Here is a 22,708-nt window from a genome sequence, read left to right as displayed (position 1 = left end):
TCTTTTGTTGTGATATATTCCAACCAGGTTGCAATGTAAAATAAATTTCTTACTGTAGGCTGCAATTAGAAATGTTTGGGGATCCCTGGGTGGCGCAGCGGTTTGGCGCCTGCCTTTGGCCCAGGGCGCGATCCTGGAGACGCGGGATCGAATCCCACCGCGGGCTCCCGGTGCATGGAGCCTGCTTCTCCCTCTGCCTATGTCTCTGCCTCTCTCTCTCTCTCTCTCTCTCTGTGACTATCATAAATGAATAAAAAAAAAAGAAATGTTTGAAAAAAAACATTTAGAAAGATGGAAAGAAGGCCTGAATGACTGCAGAGCAGTGAGGGAGCCGGGATGAACTTACTAAGATGTATTGACTGGGAACATAACAGTGACCTTGGAGAACACGTCAACAGCTATCCTAATAGCAATGCATTTGATGGATTTTAAGCAGAGAGAGATGATCAAATTTGCATTTTGTGAACAGTCATTGTGGCTACTGGGTGGGTGGATAGCCAAGTGGTAAGTGCACTGACAGGCATTTTCAGGGGAGGTGTAGAAGGCACCGTTCCTGCCTTCTGAGGCCTCAGGTTTTAGCTAAGGAGAGAACAAGACCTGAGAAGTGTTTTGTTATGCATTTGCCACACCAACAGTTTCCTCCATCATAACAGAGCAGTACTCACTGAATTCTCAAATCTGCAGCTAGAGGACTGAACATGACCCAAAACTATAGTGTGGCATTTGTTTTAAAATACTTATGTATGATTTTCATGACTATAATGACATATTTATTTTTGTGCACTGAATTGCGCACTGAAAACTACAAACTATTCCTGAAATTAGACAGGAATAAGGGTGGCTCACTTGGTTAAGCATCTGCCTTTGACTCAGGTCATGATCTCCGAGTCCTGGGATAAAGCCCGGAATCAGACTCCCTGCTCACTGGGGAGTCTGGAGTCTGCTTCCCTCTCTCCCTCTGCTCCTCCTCCCTGCTCATGCCTGTGCTCGCACTTATCTCTCTGTCAAATAAATAAATAAACCTTTAAAAAAATAAAGAAGAAATAGATGGAAAGGTATTCCATCTACATGAACTGGGAGACAATATTGTTAAGATGTCAGTACTATCCAAAGTTTGGATCTGCAAATTCACGTGCAATCCCCAATGATATTTTTTGCAGAAATAGAAAAATCCAACCTAAAATTAATGTGGAACCTCAAGGGACCTGAATAGCTAAAGTAATCTTGAAAAAGAAGAACAGGGATCCCTGGGTGGCGCAGCGGTTTAGCGCCTGCCTTTGGCCCAGGGCGCGATCCTGGAGATCCGGGATCGAGTCCCACATCGGGCTCCCGGTGCATGGAGCCTGCTTCTCCCTCTGCCTGTGTCTCTGCCTCTCTCTCTCTCACTGTGTGCCTATCATGAATAAATAAAAATTTAAAAAAAATCATTTCAAAAAAAAAAAAAAGAACAAATTTGGAGGACTAACATTTTCTGATTTCAAAACTTAGTATATTAATAATATAATAATATTATTATAATTAATATAATATAGCATTATATAATAATATAATATTAAAAATATTAATAAAATAATAAAAACAGTGTGGTATAAGCACAAAAGGAATACATATAGATCAATAGAATACACTAGAATAGAGAACCCAGAAATAAACCCTTGCATATATGGTCAAATAATTTTCAAAAAGGATGCCAAGACCATTCAATGGGGAAAGGACAGCCTTTTCAATAAATGATGCGGGGAAGATTAGAGATCCACATACAAAAGAATGAAATTGGACCCTTACCTGACACTACATACAAATGGATCAAAGACCTAAATGTAAAAGCTAACACTCTAAAACTCTTTGAAAACAACATGGGGGATAAACTTTATGACATTGGATTTGCCAATGATTTCTTGAATTTGACACCAAAATCACAGACAACAAAAGGAAAGACAGATAAATTGGACTTCATCATGTTTGGGCATCAAAGAATGCTACTATCAAGAATAAAATCGGGGGATCCCTGGGTGGCGCAGCGGTTTGGCACCTGCCTTTGGCCCAGGGCGCGATCCTGGAGACCCGGGATTGAATCCCACATCGGGCTCCTGGTGCATGGAGCCTGCTTCTCCCTCTGCCTGTGTCTCTGCCTCTCTCTCTCTCTCTCTCTGTGACTATCATAAATAAATTAAAAAATTTTTAAAAAAGAATAAAATCGTAACCCACAAAATGGGAGAAAATATTTGCAAATCATATTCCGATAAGTGATTAATATCCAGAATATTCAAAGAACCTCCTAAAACTCAATAACAAAGGAACAACTCAAAAATGGCAAAACGTAAGTAGACACACACTCTCTCCATAAATTTAAAAAAATGGTTAACAGGTGCCTGGGTGGCTTAGTTGGTGAAGCATCTGACTCGTGATTTTAGCTCAGGTCATGATCTCAAGATCATGGGATCAAGCCCTGCATCAGGCTTCATGATGAGCATGGAAACTGATTAAGATTTTCTCTCTCTCCCTCTCCCTCTGCCCCTCCCCTCCTGCTTGCTCTCTCTCTCTCCTAAATAAATAAAATGGTTGAAATGATGAATTTTATGTTCTATACATATTTTATCATAATAAAAAGTTAAAGAGTTACCAGATCAACCAATAATTCCACTCTAGGTGTATACACAGGAGAAATAAAAATATGGCCATGCAGAAACTTCCACATAACTGTTAATAACAGCCTTATTCATAATCAGCCTAAAACTGAGAACAACCCAATGCCCATCAAGTGATGAATAGGTAAATAAATGTAGTTTATTTGGCATGCATACAACAGAATATTATTATTCAGCCATAGATAGAAAGTTCTGATAAAAAAAAAAAAAGAAAGTTCTGATACCTGGTAAAACATGGATCAACCTTGAAAAAACTGATAGGTGAAAGAAATCAGACACAAAAGTCCACATGTTGTTATGATTTCATTTATATGAGGTACCTAGAATAGGTAAATTCACAGAGAAAGTAGACTAGTAGTTGCCTAGGGCCAGGAGAGTTTTGAGGGGAGATGGGAGTCCTGGCTTTTAAAAGGTATGGAGTTTCTTTTGGGGGTAATAAAAATGTTCTAAAATGGGTTATGATTGGATTACTCTGTATATGTACTAAAAGCCCTGAATTGTACATTTTATTTTTTATAGATTTTATTTATTTCTTTGAGAGAGAGCGTGTGCGCGCACACAGGAGGAAGGGGAGGGGCAGAGGGAGAAGCAGACTCTCGGCTGAGCAGGGAGCCCCACGACAACGTGGGGCTTGATCCCAGGACCCCAGGATCATGATCTGAGCTGAGGCAGATGTTTAACTGACTGAGCCACCCGCGTGCCCCTGAATTGTATGTTTTAAACATGTGAGTTGTATAATGTGAGTTACAGCTCACTAAAGCTGTTTTTTAAGTGGCAAAAACATAATAAAGGGAGGAAAGTTCCTGAGATGATGGACAATGGAGTCTTTTAGGCCCAGTCTCACCTTCCTACCTGCTCAAGGTTGACCACCTGGGCCTATGGCCTAAGGTAGCCCCCACAAGTACAGTGTCTTGAGCCTCATCAAGGTTTCTCAGCTGCAACCCATGTCCCTGGGTGGCCACTGTGGCAGGATTGCCTGACCATCTGAAAACTCGCAGCGCATTAACAGACTATGAGAGTCACTTTTGTCAGTTTCCTAAGATAAGCACAGTGACAAAATAATTTGTCAGCTTAGGACTTGACGATAGATGAGAGGAAGTGGCCTGCCAAGGTCCCCAACTGAAGAGTCCAGAAACTTGGGCTTCAGCTTCGTAAGGGGTTCGATCTATTCTTCATTGCAAACCATCCAGCCCTGGGCTGGTAATTCCAACACGGAATTACTTGAGACATTTGAGGCGAGGGCAAGCCTTGTAAGGTGTTTAATTTACTTGTGTCTACTGAGATAGATCCTCCCAAATGAATTTACTTGATGCAGATTTTCTAGAGACCTTTGATACAATATTGAAAGGTTGAAGAGTTGGGGATATACCTTGAGCTAAACGTTTTGTAAGGGGTTCCATCTATGTTCCAACAGCAAACCATCCTGCGCCTCTGACCCTCCATGTGATCAGGGAGGCTGAAAGGAAATGACACACCTCAGACCTCCAGTTTGTAAGAAGTTCAGTCTACTTATTTCCATCATAACGATCATCTGGAATCAAGTCTAACAGCCCAGATTTACTCCAGACATTTGATACAATATTTAAGACTTAGGAGTTAGCGAAAACTCAATTTTGTCAGGAGTTGAATCTGCTGGTTTTCATAGCAGTCACCCTCCAAAAACAACCAACAGTACAGATTTACTCCAGACACTGGATGAAATTTTAGAGTTAGGACCACACTTTGGAATTAAATTTTTAAGAAGCTGAATCTACTCCTCTCCATGAGAACCATCCTGGAATCAGTCCAGTTGGGTATCTCCTGGAAGACTGAAGAGCTCAGGACACACATGGGGTTAAGAATTTGCAGGAGCTGGGCTCAGCTTTGTACTCGGACTCGACCAGCAGGATTTCCTGGGGACCTATCATACAATCAAGGAGGCTTAGGTGTGAAAGCCACAAAGTAGCCCTGCATCTCCTTTCCAAGAGACACTATGGTTAGGGCCTGGGGGAGCTGTGGTTCTTAAATCTCTGATACAACTTTTGCTCATTTTGTTTTAGGTATACCTTATATCTTTTGCTGTTACAGAAGATGGGAGGTTTTTCATTGTTTTCTAGTTTCTTGACTGTAGAAATGCAATTGATTTTTGTCTACTCATCTAACATCCTGCTAAAGTATCTTATTTATTCTAATAATTGAATTTGTATAGTTTTTGAGGCTTTGTATGTGGACAATTACATCATCCGAGAACAGCGATGGCTTGGTTTCATCCTTGCGAATTCTGATGCCCCTTATTTCTTTGACATGTTTTCCTGCATGCGTTAAGACCTCCCAAACAGCCCTTAGCGCCGTGCTACTGGGCAGCCCAGCTCACTCCTGGTTTGGAAGACTTGTTTCTCAACCTCCCGCTTTTAGGTGAGATGGTTGCTGTAGGTTGTAAGTGTGTACCTACTTCTGGTCCTGCTTTGTACAGAGGTTTTCTGTTGTTGTTGTTGTAAATCACAAATATGATTCATCAAAGGGTATTTCTGAAAATATTGAGCTCATCCAGCTCTACTCCTTTAACATAACGTGTTGAATTCATTGGCATGCTTTCTGATGTTAAAGGCAACCTGAAATTCTTGCAACCAATTTTGACATATGTTGTTATGCTTTTATGACTGTTGCCTGGATTCAGTTTCTGATATTTTGTTTAGAACTTTTTGCATCTTTGTTCATGAGTGGATAGAGCTACCCATTACTCTTTTCCTCTAATTATGGTGTCAAAGTTATGGTACTATTATGCATAAGGTGAAGTGTTTCTGTTGTCTGAAAAATAAGAATTTCAACCTCTTTGGAAGTTTTGTGGAGCTCCTCTGTAAAACCTAGGGCTGGTCTTTTCTTTATGGGAAGATTGTGCATTACTGACTCAGTGTCTTTAAATGTTAGAGGACTTGCGAGTGTTCTATTTTTTTCTTAAGCCACTTGGCTTAATGCTATTTTCTAGGAATGTTTTCATTTTTTTAAAGTTTTATTGGTATAATATCATCCATATTATTATTATTTTTTTATTTATTTATGATAGTCACAGAGAGAGAGAGAGAGAGAGAGAGAGGCAGAGACATAGGCAGAGGGAGAAGCAGGCTCCATGCACCGGGAGCCTGACGTGGGATTTGATCCTGGGTCTCCAGGATCGCGCCCTGGGCCAAAGGCAGGCGCCAAACCGCTGCGCCACCCAGGGATCCCCATATTATTTTTAATCTGGCTGTGTAGTGTGCCCTTTTTCACTCCTAAAATTGTTTATCCTTTTTTTTTTTCTATTTGTTAGTATTTCAAACAATCAACCATTGGCCCTGTTGATCATTATTGTGTTCTGCATTGTTTTTTTTTGTTTTGTTTTTGTTTTTAGATTTTATTTATTTATTTGAGAGAGATAGAGAACATGAATAGGGTAAGGGGCAAGAGGGAGAAGCAGGCTCCCAGCTGAGCAGGAAGCCCAACGCAGGGCTGGATCCTAGGACCCCAAGATCAAGACCCGAGCTGAAGGCAGCCACTTAACTGACTGGGCCACCCAGGCGCCCCTAGTTTCTGCTTTTAATTTCATCACTCAAATATTTCCTTTGGATTGGTGCTCTGGTTTCACCCCTTCCTCCCCTTTCCTGATTTCTTTACAGTGACATCCAATAACCTATAAATCTCAGCCTTTCATTTTTTCCAGTATAAACATTTAAGGCTATACATGTCTTCTATTTTTTTTCAATTTTTTCCCATTTTTTTATTGTGCTAAAACACATATAACATACAATTTATCATCTTAACCATTTTAAAGTGTACAGTTCAGTGGTATTAAATATGTTCACGGGCGCCTGGGTGGCTTAGTCGGTTAAGTGTCCAACATTTTTTTTTAAGTGTCCAACTTTTGATTTTGGCTCAGGTCATGATCTCTGGGTCATGAGACTGAGCCCCGGGTTGGGCTGTATGCTCAGTGGGGAGTCTCCTTGAGAGTCTCTCCCTCTCCTTCTTCCTTTCCCTTTCCCCCTGCTCTCACTCTCTTAAATAAATTTTTTAAAGATTTTATTTATTTATGAGACACACAGAGAGAGGCAGAGACATAGGCAGAGGGAGAAGCAGGCTCCCTTCCCTGTAGGGAGGCTGATGAGGGACTCAATCCTAGGACCCCGGGATCATGACCTCAGCCAAAGGCAGATGCTCCCTCACTGAGCCACCCAAGTGCCCCTCTCTTAAATCTTAAAAAAAAATACATTCATAATGTGCAACCATCATTACTATCCATCTTCATAACTCCTTTCATCTTGTAAAACTGAAATTCAGTATCCAGCACCCACCATTCTACTTTCTGACACTATTATTTGGATAATGTTAAGTCCCTCATTCAAGGAGAATAGTATGGTTTTTGTCTTTTTGTGACTGGCTGATTTCTTTTAATGTTCACAAGTTTTGTCTGTGTTGTAGCACATTGCAGAATTTCCTTCCTTTTTAACATTGAGTAGCATATATATGTGGATAAGCAAACCATGCAATATATATGTGAAATAAATAATACACATAATGGAAAAGCTAACTGTGGAAATATATATAACTGCAAAATACATACACATATATGTTTCAGTTTGCTTATCCATTCATCTGTCAATGGACACTTGAGTTGCTTCCATGTTTTAGCTGTTATGGTGTACCAATAATCTTTTTGATACTCTGCTCTCAGTTCTTTGGGGGTATATACCCAAAAATGGTATTTCTGGGCCATATGGTAATTCTCTAATTTTTTTCAAGAAGTGCTATATTATCCATAACAGCTGCACCATTTTACATTCCCACCAGTACGTAATGTACAAGGGTTCAAGTTTCTCCCCATCCCTGCCAACATTTATTTTCTGTTTTTTTTTTGTTTAGTTTTTTTTGTTTTTTTTTTTTTTTTTTTTTTTTTTTTTTTTTTGTTTTGGTAATAGCTGAATAGTTGGGAAGTGGTGTCTCTTGGTTTTGATTTCCATTTCCCTAGCTATTAGTGATTCTCACCATCTTTTTATGTCTTATTGGCCATTTGTATATTTTCTTTGAACAAATACATATTCAAGTCCTTTTCCATTTTTAAATTAGATTCTTTTGTTAGTTGAGTTTTAGGAGTCCACTTTATATTCCGGACATGTGATTTACAAATATTTACTCCCATTCTGAGGTTTGCTTTTTTTTTTTTTTTTTTTTTAATAAAGTAAGCTCTATGTCCAATATGGGGCTTAAACTCATAACCCTGAGATCAAAAGTCTTATGCTCCTCTGATTGAGCCAGACAGGTGCCCCTCTATTCCTAGTTTCTTGAGTGTATTTGTCACAAAAAGATGTTGAATTTTGTCAAATGCTTTTCTGCCTCAATTAAGATGACCATTTTTTGGGCAGCCCCGGTGGCGCAGCGGTTTAGCGCCACCTGCAGCCCAGGGTGTGATCCTGGAGACCCCGGATGGAGTCCCGCGTCGGGCTTCCTCCATGGAGCCTGGTTCTCCCTCTGCCTGTGTCTCTGCCTCTCTCTCTCTCTGAATGAATAAATAAATCTTAAAAAAAAAAAATGACCATTTTTCCCTTTTGTTTTGTTACTGTGTTACAATGATTGATTTCTGTATCTTGAACCAACCTTGCATTCCATGAATAAATCCCATTTAGTGATGCCATATACTTTGAATGTTGCTGATTTTGGTTTGCTAGTATTTTTTGTAAGAGTTTTTGTATCAATGATCATAAGGGATGTTGGTCTGTAGTCTCCTGGTGTCTTTGTCTGGATTTGGTATCAGGTTAATGCCAGCCTTATAGATTAAGTTAGGAAGTTTTTTCTCCTCTTTGCTTTTCTGGAAAGTTAGTTCGTCTTTAAATGTTTGGTAGAATTCACCAAAGAAGCTACTGGGTCCAGGGCTTTTCTTTGTCAGGAGATCTTAAAATTACTGATTCAATCTCCTTACTAGTTATACATCTATTCAGGTTTTCTATTTCTTTGTAGTCTTGGTAGGTTTTGTTTTTAGGAAATTTCCCACTTCATCTAGGTATCCAATTTGTTAGACTACAGTAGCTCATTAGCTCTTATAATCCTTTTTATTTCTGTAGAATTAGTGGTAATGTCCCCATTTTCATTTTAGTAATTTTTTTTAAGATTTTATTTATTCATGAGAGACACAGAGGGAGAGAGAGGCAGAGACACGAGGCAGAGGGAGAAGCAGGCTCCACGCAGGGAGCCCGATGTGGGACCCAATCCCGGATCCCCAGGACCACACCCTGGGCCAAAAGTGCTGAGCCACCCGGGTTGCCCTCGTTTTAGTAATTTGAACCTTCTTTTTCCTTAGTCCATCCACTTGTCATTTTACTGATCTTTTCAAAAAAACATGTTTCATTTATCTTCTCTATTCTTTTTCTCTATTTTGTTTATCTCTGCTCCAACATATGATCTTTTCTTCAATCTTGCTTCTTTCAGTTCCTCAGACTCAATAATTTCCATTGTCCCATCTTCAAGCGCAGTATTATTTCTTCTGCCTACTCAAGTCTGCCTTTGAATTCCTCCGGTGAATTTCTAATGTCAGTTGGACTTTTCAGCTCCAGAATTGTGTGTTTGTGTGTGTGTGTGTGTTGTGTGTGTGTGGTTTCTTCTTAGGTTATCTAGCTATCTATTGACATATCAGCTTCATTCATACATCATTTTCTTGACTTTCTCCACAGCTTTAGTTTTTTTGAGCATCTTTAAGGTTAAAGTCTGTCCAGTTTATCTGCCATCAGGTCTTTTTCAGGGCCTGTTTCAGTTTCCGTTGACTTACCTTTTTTTTATTTTTTATTTTTTTTTGAATGGACCATGTTTTCCTGTTTCTCTGCATGCCTTGTGATATTTTTGGTGAAATCTGGACATTGGACTCAGTAGTAACTCTGGATATCAGATTCAGATTCTCCCCCTCCCCCCTTCCCAAGGCTTGCTGGGTTTTTTAAGTTAATTTTACATTTTGATTGTTGTAGGCTATCTGCTGAGGATGAGCCAGAGATGTAAATTCTCAGGTCTTTTCTGAGCCTTTCTCTAGGCATGTGTGGTAACTTTCTAATATTCCTCGTGCATGCAGTTGTTTTTGAATGCCCTAGTTTTTAATATCTGGCTCCCAAAAGGAAAATATTTGAATGGGGGTGGGTGGCGGGGCACCAGCCCTTTAAATTCATGGAAGTGAACTTTAGCCAGAGGAGGAGTAGCTTGCAGCAGTGGGGGAGGTGCAACAATGCCTGCCCATATTTTTGCCTCAGAAGCAATAGTCAGAGATCAAATCCCAGATATTTGGAGGACAGAGTCCTTTTTGCCCACCCTGGCTCCCACAAGCTGTGTAAAAGTTTCTCCAGGAACATGTTTATAGTTGCCTGCCACATGACTGGGGCTGGAAGATAGGTAGGTAAGTTGATCAAAACCACAATTTATCATCCAAATCTTCCTCTGGAAGCTGGAGCCTTGGTAGACTCCAGAGTTCTACAGAATTTCCACCAAATCCTGCCAGTGTACTTGTTGTCTAGGTCAGGAGACAGCTTCCTGGTGCCTCCTCTCTGCCATCTTCCCAGAATCCTCTCTAAAGACTTCATTCCATCTCACAAGGTTCACTACACAGCGGTCTCATTATTCTAACTATTTTCTATTTTCTTGTATGGTGCCTTCTTTGATCAGTGAGTTATTTTGAAGTGTGTTATAAAGTTTTCAAATATTTAGGGTTTTTTTCCTCCAAGTTTTTATTTTTTTATAGGTCCTTGAATTATATTGTAGACATATAAATCTTTGATAGTGCTCCTTTGATATTTACATTGGTCAGTATTCCATGTGCTTGAGAAAAACAAATATTCCTCAAATGTCAGGTAAAAGATTTATAAATATATCTATTAAATAAAAAAGAAATAGAAAATCTGATTAGATCTGTAATAATGAAAGGGGCTGAAATGATAGCCAACTCAAAAGAACGGTACTAGGAGAAGCATAAAAAGCAAAGGAATTATGTTCTTTGTTTGGCATTATGGAGACTTGGCAAGTCCTTTTTTTTTTTTTTTTTTTTTAACAGAAACAGAGCTCTTCATAAGTAGTCCATAAGAAACTGGGAGAAGAAAACTACAACATGCTTTTTGATAGAAATGATTTGACATAAAAATTTATTTATTTGATTATATTTTAAAAAGCAGGGCAGAATCACATTCATTTTCTTCATCCTATCACTGTAAACAGACTGAATTTCTGAGCACCTAGTTTGCTATGGAAACTTCCAAAGAGCTGACCATTGGCAGCCCTTGCTAGCCTCTTGCTTCCCTTCCAGGATCTCCTCCTCTTGGAGGGGTGCTGGTGACAACTGATGCTAAACACACAGCGTATGGTTGAGATTGCCAGATCCTCTTCACCTTCTTCCATAGGCAATGGGGTGACTTGGCTCATTCTTTATCTGAAGTCATTGAGTAAGGAAATAGGTTTCAAACACAAGGAATGGAGGGAAGTTTCTGGGGTAGATAATTTCCCAAGTTAGGAATAGAAGGATGAACGCAGAGCTTAACCAGCTAGTGCCTCTTGCTGATCAGAGAGAGGTATGCTAGCAATGGATCTCAGATCTCTGATCCATTGAGACATCAGTATAATGCACTCAGTTCCTTTGATTAAAATGTGTTGGAAAAGCCATCTCTGAATAGAGAAGTAGTTTATTACAACGATGGTGCTATAAGAGGAAAACCAAAGCAGCCAACAGGAGGCAGTTCCTCCTGAACTCCAACAATCATTCCACTCCTGTCAGCTTTATAGTCCAACCAAACTCAACTGGCAGAGTAAAGAGTGATAACTGGGGCAGATAAATGAGCAGACCTTCTGGTTCCGTGGACCACTTCAGATCTTTCTGGATCCCCAGCATCGTTATCTGCAGATAGCAAAAGGGAATGGAGAAGACATCAACACCCTGAGTATAGAATATGGCTTGAACATTTTGGGAGACAACTGCCCTGGGCCAGGGCAGGACAGATAGTCTAGAAGTGGGGAGGGTCAATATGGAGGAGACATGGGGCAGGAAGGAAGAAGTAGAGAAGACCTCCAATTCCTTTAGGAAGGTCACCTCTCAGAACGGACTCACTGAGGTTCCTCACCTGTGTAGTCGAGGTAGTTACTGGGGATTTAAGGCTTAAGACTCCATTTTCTGGCCAGCGCAGGAAAATGGCATAAACAGTCATTCCTCTTGAGGTATACCTGGGAAAAAAGAAATGTCAGTATCAGACATACCTGGCTAGTGACCCTGACACATAGCCCCATGTATCCCCCTTTCAATTATCTACTGATGCCAACACCTTGAGTCTGTCAGTGCTGCTGGGAAGTGCTACTAACTCAATGCCTATTAATGTCTGTGGGAAGAAAGCAGCTCTGTAAGACTATTTCTGGGGATCTCTTCCATTTTTCCTATTGGGTTATCAGTTTTCTTTAAAAAATGTTAACGCTTACACTAGTTATTTAACCTTGAAGCCATTTGGTTATTATTCAAATCTTTTTTCAACTCCAAATCCACTTGAAAACAGTAGAGGATCCAATAAGGGCAAGATGTACACTAAAGGAGGATTTGTTCTGAGAGTTCACCATGCTTAGAGAAGATGGTAAAAATCATAAATAGGAATTCACCTCAAATGGAAGGATGAACGTCTTTCCCCTGAGGCAAAGACCATTGTACCCAATGGTATAATACCTGCAGATGCCTTTCACTGAACACTTCGAGTACACCTGGTGCTTTACATAAATTTACACACTTCACCTCCAGGACAACCACAGGAAGCTAAATATCATCACCCCATTTCGCACTTGAAAAACGCAGGCCCAAGGTCAAATAACTAGATCCACAAATCTACATTTGAGTCACAACTTCTCTGCTAGGTTAGCTTTGTGATCCTAGGCAAGGTACAGAGGGGTCCTGGGTCCCCCTTCTCACTTGTAATATGGGGATAATGACAGTATCCACCTGGTGGGATTGTTGAGGGGATTAAGTGAGTGAGAAGAATCTGGACTGGAGCCTTAAACGTGGGAGGTGCTATGCGAGTATTGGCTATTGATGTTTTTAGGAGGCAGGGTAACAAGGAACACTTTGTAGCTTTTCCTTTCACCAAGCCTACCATACCTCTTACTAGTCAAAGATATTTTGGTGGCTTAAGACATAAATTGGGGTACACATTTAATAGCAAGAGTGCTGCTTTGGGGTTTCCTCCAGATAGCTTCTGCCCTGGTTGCTAACACTGTGGACCCGAGGAGACACCAGCCGGTGAGGGGCCACAGTCCTGCTCCTACATGTAGCAGAAGACAAGCTCACCACACAGACGTCGTGTTCTTTTCCAGTTGTACCCTCCACGGTTTAGAGGCATAGATAGCCTCCCCATTGATGCTTAGCCACTTCCCAATGGAAAGAAGCCTTTCTTGGAAGATGGGGACAATCAGTCCATCTTTAGTTGGTCCAATGTTGAGGAGGTAGTTGCCTCCCAAGCTCACTGTCTGAACCAGTTCCTGGAGAGAGCAGAAACAGTGAAATCCTAGCTGCAAGTGCCAAGCCCGGCAGAATGTTTGGAGCACACAGGTGTGAAGAGAAGAATCTACGGCACATTCTCTCCCTTGGTGAATATCCCTTGCCCTTTTGAAATGCTATCTGTATTTTGTCATTATTGAAGGACAGGCTTATCTGAGAAAACTGAAAAATCTTGCTACGTAGTGGAGAAATATATTAACTCAAAATCCAGGGAATGATCATGGGCACTTCCATGTGAGCCTGCACTTCCCACAGCACAGCATGTGGTGGAGAAGATCATGTGTCAGAAGCGCAAAGTGTGAGCACTGCAAGAAATTAAAACAACCCACATATCCAACTGCAAATAATCCCGGCAAGAATAACTCTGTATGTAAAACTTTCTTCTGTAATTACAGTTATTTCTTTAGGACAGGTTTTGTTTTTTAGTTTTTTTGTCTTAAGATTTAATTATTTAGGGCATCCCTGGGTGGCTCAATGGTTGAGTGCCTGCCTTCAGCCCAGGGCGTGATCCTGGAGTTCCAGGATTGTGTCCCGCATCGGGCTCCCTGCATGGAGCCGGCTTCTCCCTCTGCCTGTGTCTCTGCCTCTCTCTGTCTCTCTCTCAAAAAAAAAAAATTTATTTATTTGAATAGGGTAGAGGGGCAGAGGGAGGAGAGAGAATCCCAGGCCGACTCTGTGGTGAGCACAGAGCCATGTGAGGCTTGAGGTCATGACCCTGAGATCACAACCTGAACCGAAACCAAGAGTTGAATGTTTAACCAACTAAGCCACCCAGGCACTCCAGGACAGGTTTCTTTAAAAAAAAAAAAAAAAAATTATTTATGTATTTGAGAGAGACAGCAGAGTACAAGCAGGGGGAAGGGCAGAGGGAGAAGCAGGTTCCCTGCTGAGCAGGGAACCCAAAGTAGGGCTCTATCCCAAGACCCTGGGAACATGACCTGAGCTGAAGGCAGCCGCTTAACCAACTGAGCCACCCAGCTGCCCTCCAGGACAGGTTTCTATGGGTGTGTTCAACGACCCCAGTGGATTCTGTCGACCTGCACTTCCATCCAGGGTGCTCCCACCACTCTTAGTCAGAAGGCTAGTTTCTCAGTAGCTAACAAATAACTAACTCTTACCGAGATGATTTCACATTCACTTGCAACGTCCGACATCACCATGTTACGACGATAGCCCCAGGAGACCTTGTCTATGGAGGTACACATTTCCCACTTGTGGTCTGGCAAGCTCTCTGGCTTGTATTTATCTTGACAGTTGTAGTATCCTCCATGGTGACAGGAACAGTTCTGACCCCACCGGTCATTTACCACTACGTGATCCTAAAGGAAGAGAGAGTACTGGGTCATCTGGGGTAAAACTACTTTGCTTCCTTACGTAATGCAGTTTGGTAAATTAAGTGTGTATTGGGACATAGGAATAGATTTAGTCTAGAATGGTTCTCAACTGGGGGCTATTTTGCTCAGGAGACTTTTGGCAAAGTCTAGAGACATTTTTGGTTGCCAGAATTGGGGTGGTGCTAGTGCCATCTAGTGAGTAGAGGCCGAGATGCTGTTGCAATGTCTTACAACAAACAAGACAGCCCCCTCACAGCAAAATATCCAGCCCCAAATGTCAACAGTGCCGAGGCTGAGAAATCCTGGTCAAGCTACATATAATGTTAGAGCTGGGAGAGCCTGATTTAAAGGTAATCTGGGAAATGACTTCTTGGGGAGAGGAAGATATTTTGGGGAGGAGGTCATATCCCTGGGCACAGTTTCAGGAAACTGAGACTGTGAATCAGGTATGTGAACCCAGCTCAGGATGCTTTCCACTATATAACCCAGACTTTCTTTTCCTTGATAAAGAAAAATCAGAAAATATTCTTTTCTTTCCTTCAAATCTTTGTTGAACTATGAGAAATCATTACATAGAATATCTTAATGTTATGATTAATACTATTAAGATTCTTGTACTGGGGTATCCAAGGTGAATAAACAGTTCTTGCCCTTAGAGATCCAGCAGAGACTGTCTGAGTAGACAGATATGTGGACAGTATGACATCACAACAGAGTTAATTACCTAACTTAAATGGGGAACATCAATCCGGGTAGGGATGATTCAGGTACGACCTCACCCTAATCTATGGTGGATATAAGAGAAATGAAATTTCCTCTTGAGATTTAAACTGCATATCCAGCAGAGATGAATGAGGTCATAAATATCTGCATCCTATACCCATTATTTAATTTTATTATTTGCACATTAATTTTTTGGGTGGTTTTCTCATTTATGGTGTTCGTCATTTATTTTAATGATTTATTTTACTTTCTCTAAGTCTCTGGGACTTCTACATACTACTTAAGTTTAATAAGCTTTAAATCTCTGTGGTCAAAATCAGGAATTAAAGGAGAAAAAAGCTAGCTTATTCTCCAAGGAAGGAGGGCAAAAGAATTAAAGGCGAAACCTTTCACATCTATGAAGTCTCCTGGTCCCTACCACCTCCATGTCGCTACTGGTATTTATTATTGTTGCTGCTGTCACTGTTCATACTCCAGATCTTGGCTCCCCATTCTTTCTTTTCTCATGACAAATAAGAAAGAAGTTATACAATCACATGCCTTGACTGGACTATCATTGTAGAGCCAAGAAAGAAACTCTGTAGAGTTCCAGTAAGTATCAGGACATTCCCACTCTCCATCAGACCAAATCAAGTCAGGTTCATACCTGAAAGACATGCGATTAGGACAAAGTTTGTTATCTGAATCTATTCACAGTGATATCTCATGGATCTATTTTGTAACAAATATTTTAAAACTTTTCCCATTTGAAAGTATCATATAATTACCAAGGTACCAAGAGAATGTGGAAAACTAAACAGACAAAACAATGACCATAATTCTGTCATGGCTGCTCACAAACCACTGTTTAATAAACAGTATTTTGGTGCATTTCCTAATTTTTTTTCAATGTCTTCTGAAAAAAAAAATGAGGTTGTAATCAATATATAAACAATTTGGTGTCCTTCCAGCAACTGATTCCAATTAAAAGAGTGGTGCTCCAGAACTATAGAATTAGGGTTTCTGCCTCCAAGATGTACTAACAACTCAGGAAACAACAGATGTTGACAAGAATGTAGAGAAAAGGGAACCCTCTTACACTGGGGTAACTACATGGGGTAACTGGGTGACGGGCATTAAGGAGGGTACATGATGTAATGAGCACTGGGTGTTATATGCAACTAATGAATCCCTAAACCCTGACCTAATAATACACTATATATTAACTTGACTTTAAATTTAAAAAATGATGTTTTTAATTTTAAAAATGTATTAGCTTGAACTATTCCAGCAAATGCATTGTTTTGGACAGCTACCCAAAGCTTCAACTATAAAGGATCTATAGAGTACACTTGAGCCACAGCTGCATCTTTCACATATTCTACCCTGACCTCTATGTGGCATGAGTGTGTGTGCGTGCATGTGTGTGCCTGCACATGTAAGGTAAGCCTGATTATTCTCATTTAGAGAATGAGAATCTGATGCTCAGAAGGGCAATCTGTTTTAGGTGACAAATCTTACAAGTAATAGGAGCTAGAACTCAAATTCGTATCTGCTGATGCTTGATCCTATGCTGTCCTCTGTAATCAGAACAGCAAGCCAACTCCAAGAACGACTGCCTAACAGGCAAGTATAATGCAAACTGTGTTTCACTGTGAGTAAGAAACTGTACTAGGTACTTTATGCTCATTACCTCATTAGTTTTTACAACAACCCTGAGGTGTATATTATTCCCATTTCACAGATGAAGAAACTGAAATCTAGAAAGATTAAAGAATTTAACCAAAGCCACACAGCCAGTAAGAAAAAGAACTGGATTTCAGACCCAGGTCTGTCTGACCCCAAGCCTCTGCTGGTCTCTCACAATTGTACTGTATCCTAAGGGAAGTTGTCTGGATGCAAAAAATTTTGTTTTGGTTTTGGTCTAAAATGAGAGGCCAGGCAGAGATGGCTGGCTGTCCCTAGAGCTTTAAAGGTCCACCATCTTCTATGAGCCAGCCCCCAGTGTAAGAAGGGCAAACTAGAAATAAAGCATGGTGAAGACTACTGATGGGTCCCAAAGTGAAAGGAATCATTTTAAGAAAAATAATGATAACAACACCCATATTCTGTACCAGGCAAGATGACAGATACTTTGCACATATCATTCTGAGCCCATAATATTGAAAGAATTATTTCCCTACTTTACGGAGCAAGAATCTGAGGCTCAGAAGGTTGGTCATTTAAGGTTTGTAACAGGAGCCAGGATTCAAATACAAATCTACCAGATGCCAAATCCGGTAGGGGAGGAGGGAAAGTGTCCTTGGGGACCACACTGCCTCTCTCCCAGGTCCTGACAAAGAAACCAGCATGCAAGGAGGGACTGAAGTTTTGACTTAACCCCCATCCTTGGTTTTGTTCATTTCAATCTATAAAGCAAGATGACTACACTGCAGGAGTTTTGAACCATAGGAAGAAAAACATATTCTGTTTTAATGCAAACCACCATTTTTATTTTGATGTCTTACAGATATTTTTTTCCACATTCCCTCCTTTCCCGCTTTCCCCGAACTTAACGTTATCCTATAGGAAGCTTTGATTTCACTGATCAAAGTCATAAGGGCAAAAACTTTTTTTTTGTTACCTGTTAACAAGGTCATATAGTTCTGGCATTGTTTTTGCACGGACAAAAAACTGTGTTTTGAAGTTGTTTTTCTTATCAAGTAGGTACAGTGGGTGGAACCATTCTAAAAGTGAGTGGTAGAGTCCATAACGTATGTTCCTTAAATGGAAAAACAGAACAGCAAATGTCCATTAAGTAAAGAAAAAATGATGTAGTTTAAGAAAAATCAACAGCAGCATTGTTTACATCTTGGTGAAACTTACCAGTAAGGACATGTAGGGGCAAGTGGGATCCCAAACCATTTCCTTAAATTATCTCTTTCCATTAAACAAAATGGTTGAGTTTTTGATCTACAGACAGGACTCCTTTTATTTTTTTTATTTTTATTTTTTTTTAATTTTTATTTATTTATGATAGTCACACAGAGAGAGAGAGAGGCAGAGACTTAGGCAGAGGGAGAAGCAGGCTCCATGCACCGGGAGTCTGATGTGGGATTTGATCCCGGCTCTCCAGGATCACGCCCTGGGCCAAAGGCAGGTGCTAAACCGCTGAGCCACCTAGGGATCCCCACAGGACTCCTTTTAAACACAAATACCTTAACATCAAATGTCATTTAAACCATCTTTTATCTATGTCAGTTATCTCAATAATGATACACAATCCTTTTTAAAAATAGTTTTCTCTGTCAGTTGTAAGAATACATATTGTAGACATGTTGGAAGATAGAAAAAAGTATAAAGAATAAAACATCCCAGGTCTTATCACTCAGAAGTAATCATTAGTAACATTTTCTATGTAGTTGAAATTGATGGATACAGGTTTATCGCTTCCTTTACTTAAGATTTACTAATAGTTCTTAACATTGAAATGTTAAGAATTCTCATCCAAAATATAAAAGGGTCAAAGTAACTTATTTTTGTACACAATAAAACTTGTTTTGAGTTATAAATGGTGAGTACCACGAAGCGCTGTACTGCAGTGAGAAGTAAGAATGACATTGCAACAGCACAGATAAGGCAGAAAGAGTTAGATATTTCATATCACTTGGGGACTAAATAGATACAAAGAAGGTAAAATCAAGGATCGTAAAGTCCAGTCTTTCAACAGCTGAGTTTTACAGTAGGACTGTTAGCCAAGCACAGCACTGAGAAACTGAATATTGACCAGGTGACCAGAAAATGCGTTCTTCATGGGCCACTTAGCATTTTAGGCTTCACAGGCCTTGCGGTCTCTATTCCAACTCTGAAATTGTAGCTTGAAAGAAGCCAATAGACACAACACATAAATGAATGGGTGTAACTGTGTTCCAATCAAACTTTATACAAACAGGCAGCTGGCCTACCCCTGAAATAGGGCATTAAGTTTACCAAATCATAGTAGAACTGAGATGTACAAATACCACTTTTCCTCCCTTTAGGCAATCATACCCAGAACTATAGGGTCCCAAACCAGAATAACTGGGTTCAAATCCCATCTCTGCCACTTCCAAGCTATTTGATCTTGGGAAGTTACTTCTTATTAAGTGGCAAATATTAAGGAACATTAATTACAATCAACCACAGTGGCTCCTTATTTCACTTTTTGGCTCCTTTACCTGCCCTTGTCAGTTTCCTCCTGATGTAGCATTCCTCCAAAGTTTCTCTGAATGCCTGCAAAGCTGCATGCTGACAGCTAAGAAGGGCACAAAGGTCACAGACCCAGTCCTTCATCAGACACTGGAAAATGCCTTGGGCTGGCAAGCCTTCCAGAAAGAATCTTCACAGAATGCAAATGAAGCATCGTGGTCTACACTGGATATCCCTCCCCTAAACAGGGCGATGAACTTCTCTGATGATATCACCTTTGATCACATGAAAAGTGTCCAGCCTCAAACACTGCTACTCAAAGGCCAGAAGCCCGTCAGGTTTACTTACTAGATGCAAACTTAGAAAACACACAAGAACAGAGAGGAATGAAAGATCAACAGAGATGACAGAGTAACCATCTGTAGATGCTTACCTCTTCCGGAGGGCTCTTCCCAACTCACCAACCAAATCACGATGGGGACCCACATCATTAGAGTTCCAATTCCAAGACACAGAACTTGGCCAGTTTGTGAAGCCTTCGTGGTGCTTTGTCGTCAGGACTACATACCTGCGGACATCAAAACTACATAAGCACAGGAAGCAAGCAGTGGGCCATAAACATGAACTCACCCAGCACACCTGAGGAGTTTAAGAAAAGTTGGGAGAACTTGACCTTGCATGTCTCCTAAGTTCAATGTACTTGCATGATGAGTGACTATACCGGTGACACCCAGGGAAGTGATGTAGTCACAACTCCCCTTGGGTACTGCTCCAGGAATGGTAGCAAACTTAAGGAAGCCGGAGTCCTTAGTCTCCAGCCAAGGAAGGAGGCCCAGGGGGAAGGGAAAATAAATGCCCCTTCCTTAGCTCTCTGGTTCTGGAAATAGCAGATGATAGAAAAGTAAAAGAAAAGCCTACGTGAATTGCCTCTCATTTGCAGAGGTGACAAAAGACCAAAAGAGATAGGGAGAAAAGTGCAGTGTTGAAATAACACTCAACATTTCATTTGTTTTATGGCAGAAAGGCAGATGACACCTGCACATGATGATTTAATCATGGGCTGGTGTGGGGAGCTCCAAGACTTTAAGGCCCAGATAGTGTTTCACCCTCAGTGGGCCCCATTCCTCTCTGCGGCATATACTTTTTTCTTTTTTAATCCTTTTAAAATAAAATTAAAAAATCATTCTCATGGTATTTACAGAAACAGGCAGAGAACCCATCTCTCTGGCCACAGTTTGCAGACCTCTGGTATGGTGGAAAGTATGTTTGCCTCGGAGTCATGAGATTTGGAGGTAGGACATTGGTTCCCTTCCTCTAAGTGGGCTTGTCACCTGGGCCACAAAATAAGGGATCTTTAGGAGAATTCTCCAAGAACAAAAGAGCTACAAAATGCCATTTCTTCCTACTTGCCTACCCCTACTCCAAGCCCAGATAGCCAGACACTTGATGAAATAAGGGGTCTGGACAAAGGTCTCCCACATTTCCTTTTTTTTTTTCTTTAAAGATTTATTTATTCATGACAGACAGAGAGAGAGAGAGAGAGAGGCAGAGACACAGGCAGAGGGAAGAGCAGGCTCCATGCAGGGAGCCCGACTTGGGACTCAATCCCGGGTCCCCAGGATCACACCCTGGGCCAAAGGCAGGCGCTAAACCGCTGAGCCACCCAGGCTGCCCTCACATTTCCCTTTTTTTTTTTTTTTTAATTTGTAAATTATGGATCTCTAAGGCTTCTATTAGACGGTGACCACCACCTCTCTTTATTCAAGCCTTATATTCCCATCCATTTATCAGCAAACATTAAATGTCAGCTGTAATTTCTCTTTAGTACAAGAAAGCTTGTCCAAAAGAACCTGAAACCCAGGAGAGGACTGAAGAGGCTTGGTAAGGGTGGAGACTGCTCTAAGCCAAGAACTAGGGAAACTCCCTGGCTCCACTCTTAACCCTCCTCCAACCCCGCTTCCCTCCCGGCTGTCAACTTTACTCTTCTAGAAGCTGAGGGCAACCACTTCCTGACTTTACAGCTGGCAACACACTGCCCTCAAGGCATCAGTCCTTCAGGATTGGCCCCAGGCCTTCAACAGCCTCTGCCTCCCGCACTTTCACTTCCCTGAACCCTCGCACAGCAAGTTCCCACTGCTCTCCACACAGCGCAGACATCGCTTGAGCACCTCCTGTGTGCAAGGCGTTGAGAAGAGCCGGGGAGGGTCGGCCCAGTTCACCTACACAGCGCCCCAGAACTCTTCCCCCCCTGGGAGCGGGGGGTGGGGGGGAGACAGTAAAGCTGAAAAGGAACTAGTACAACCGCTTTCCATCACCGTGGAGGGAGGCTGCAGGGAGGTGACAAAGCTCCAGACCACGGGATGAAAATTCTGGAATCCTGATTGTCTTGTTGACCTGGAAGGGGCCGGGGGTGCGGCGCAGCTCGATCGTCTCCATACACAGGCCTAGACACGGGGCTTCCCCCCCCGCCCCCCCCGCCCCGAGCAGACGCGCCCCCTCCGCGAGGCCAGGTGCGCCACGTCCAGTGCGCACCCCTCGGGGGGCTCCTGGGCCGGGCCCGCCTCCCCGCCCCGCGCCTCCCGCCGGCCCGACCCGGGCACTCACCGGGCCCCCGCCGCCTGGAAGAGGTCGGCCCAGGTGTCGGGGTGGAAGAAGCGCGCCGTGAACTGCGGCCCGAAGTCGGCGTAGCTGAAGCCGGGCGGGTAGTTCTCGCTCATGAACTGCTCGTACTGCGGCAGCCCCTCGCCCTTCCAGTGCCACCAGAACCACTCGCTGCCCCAGGCCGGCACCGCGAACACGCCCCAGTGCACGAACACCCCGAACTTGGCCTTGTCGAACCAGTCCGGCAGCGGCCGCGAGTCCAGACTCTGCCAGTCCGGGGTGTAGCGGCGCGGAGGCGGCGGCCCGCGCACCAACGCCGCGCCGAGCAGCAGCAGCAGCAGCAGCGGCAGCGGCACCGGCGGCGGCGGCCCGAGGCCCACCGCCCAGGGCTTCATCGCCGAAGGCCGCGTCGCCGCGCCCGAACCTCCGCCGCCGCCTCTCTCCGCGCAGGTACGCGGCCGCGTGGCCCCGCCCACCCCCACTAGTGATTGGCTCGGAGCGGAAAGGGGGCGTGTCGCCCCGGCTGCCTGGCGACTGGCTCCTCCCCTCCGGGTCGGCCGTTCCTGCAGCGCCCTCTGGCGCTCAGAGGGAGAAAAACGCGAAGAGTCGTTGCCCGCGCTCCGCCGGGGGGACGGATGAACTCGCTTGGGAGGGGACTTCGCAGCCGGGTTAAGTCGCGGGGGTGTGAAGGCCCGCTGCGGCCGAGGGTGGGGGGAAGCGAGCGCATTTCTGCCATTGGGAGCCGTAGGGGACTT

At 42.5% G+C, this 22,708-nt stretch overlaps 1 protein-coding gene and 1 long non-coding RNA gene across 14 annotated transcripts in view; one reads left to right on the top strand and one right to left on the bottom strand.

Annotated features, from left to right (window-relative positions):
• Window positions 1-10,753: 10,753 nt before the first annotated feature.
• On the bottom strand, window positions 10,754-22,363 carry FUCA1 (alpha-L-fucosidase 1). Its single transcript, NM_001003250.1, is given in 8 exon segments — window positions 10,754-11,514; window positions 11,738-11,837; window positions 12,940-13,130; window positions 14,268-14,468; window positions 15,747-15,852; window positions 17,809-17,946; window positions 19,786-19,920; window positions 21,957-22,363. Coding segments are annotated over 8 exon segments (1,401 nt in total). The 5' UTR covers window positions 22,349-22,363; the 3' UTR covers window positions 10,754-11,376.
• The window catches only part of LOC111093570, a 25,144-nt gene continuing 24,777 nt past the window's right edge, over window positions 22,342-22,708 (top strand). For 12 of the 13 annotated variants that reach the window (XR_005356003.1, XR_005356004.1, XR_005356012.1 and 9 more), the window contains exon 1: window positions 22,410-22,621. This is a non-coding gene — a long non-coding RNA (uncharacterized LOC111093570). The other variant, XR_005356008.1, reaches the window with a different exon arrangement.

The sequence above is a fragment of the Canis lupus genome, chromosome 2 (assembly GCF_011100685.1).
Source record: "Canis lupus familiaris isolate Mischka breed German Shepherd chromosome 2, alternate assembly UU_Cfam_GSD_1.0, whole genome shotgun sequence".
NCBI classification, from domain to species: domain Eukaryota; kingdom Metazoa; phylum Chordata; class Mammalia; order Carnivora; family Canidae; genus Canis; species Canis lupus.
This window is presented reverse-complemented; position numbering and strand designations above follow the sequence as displayed.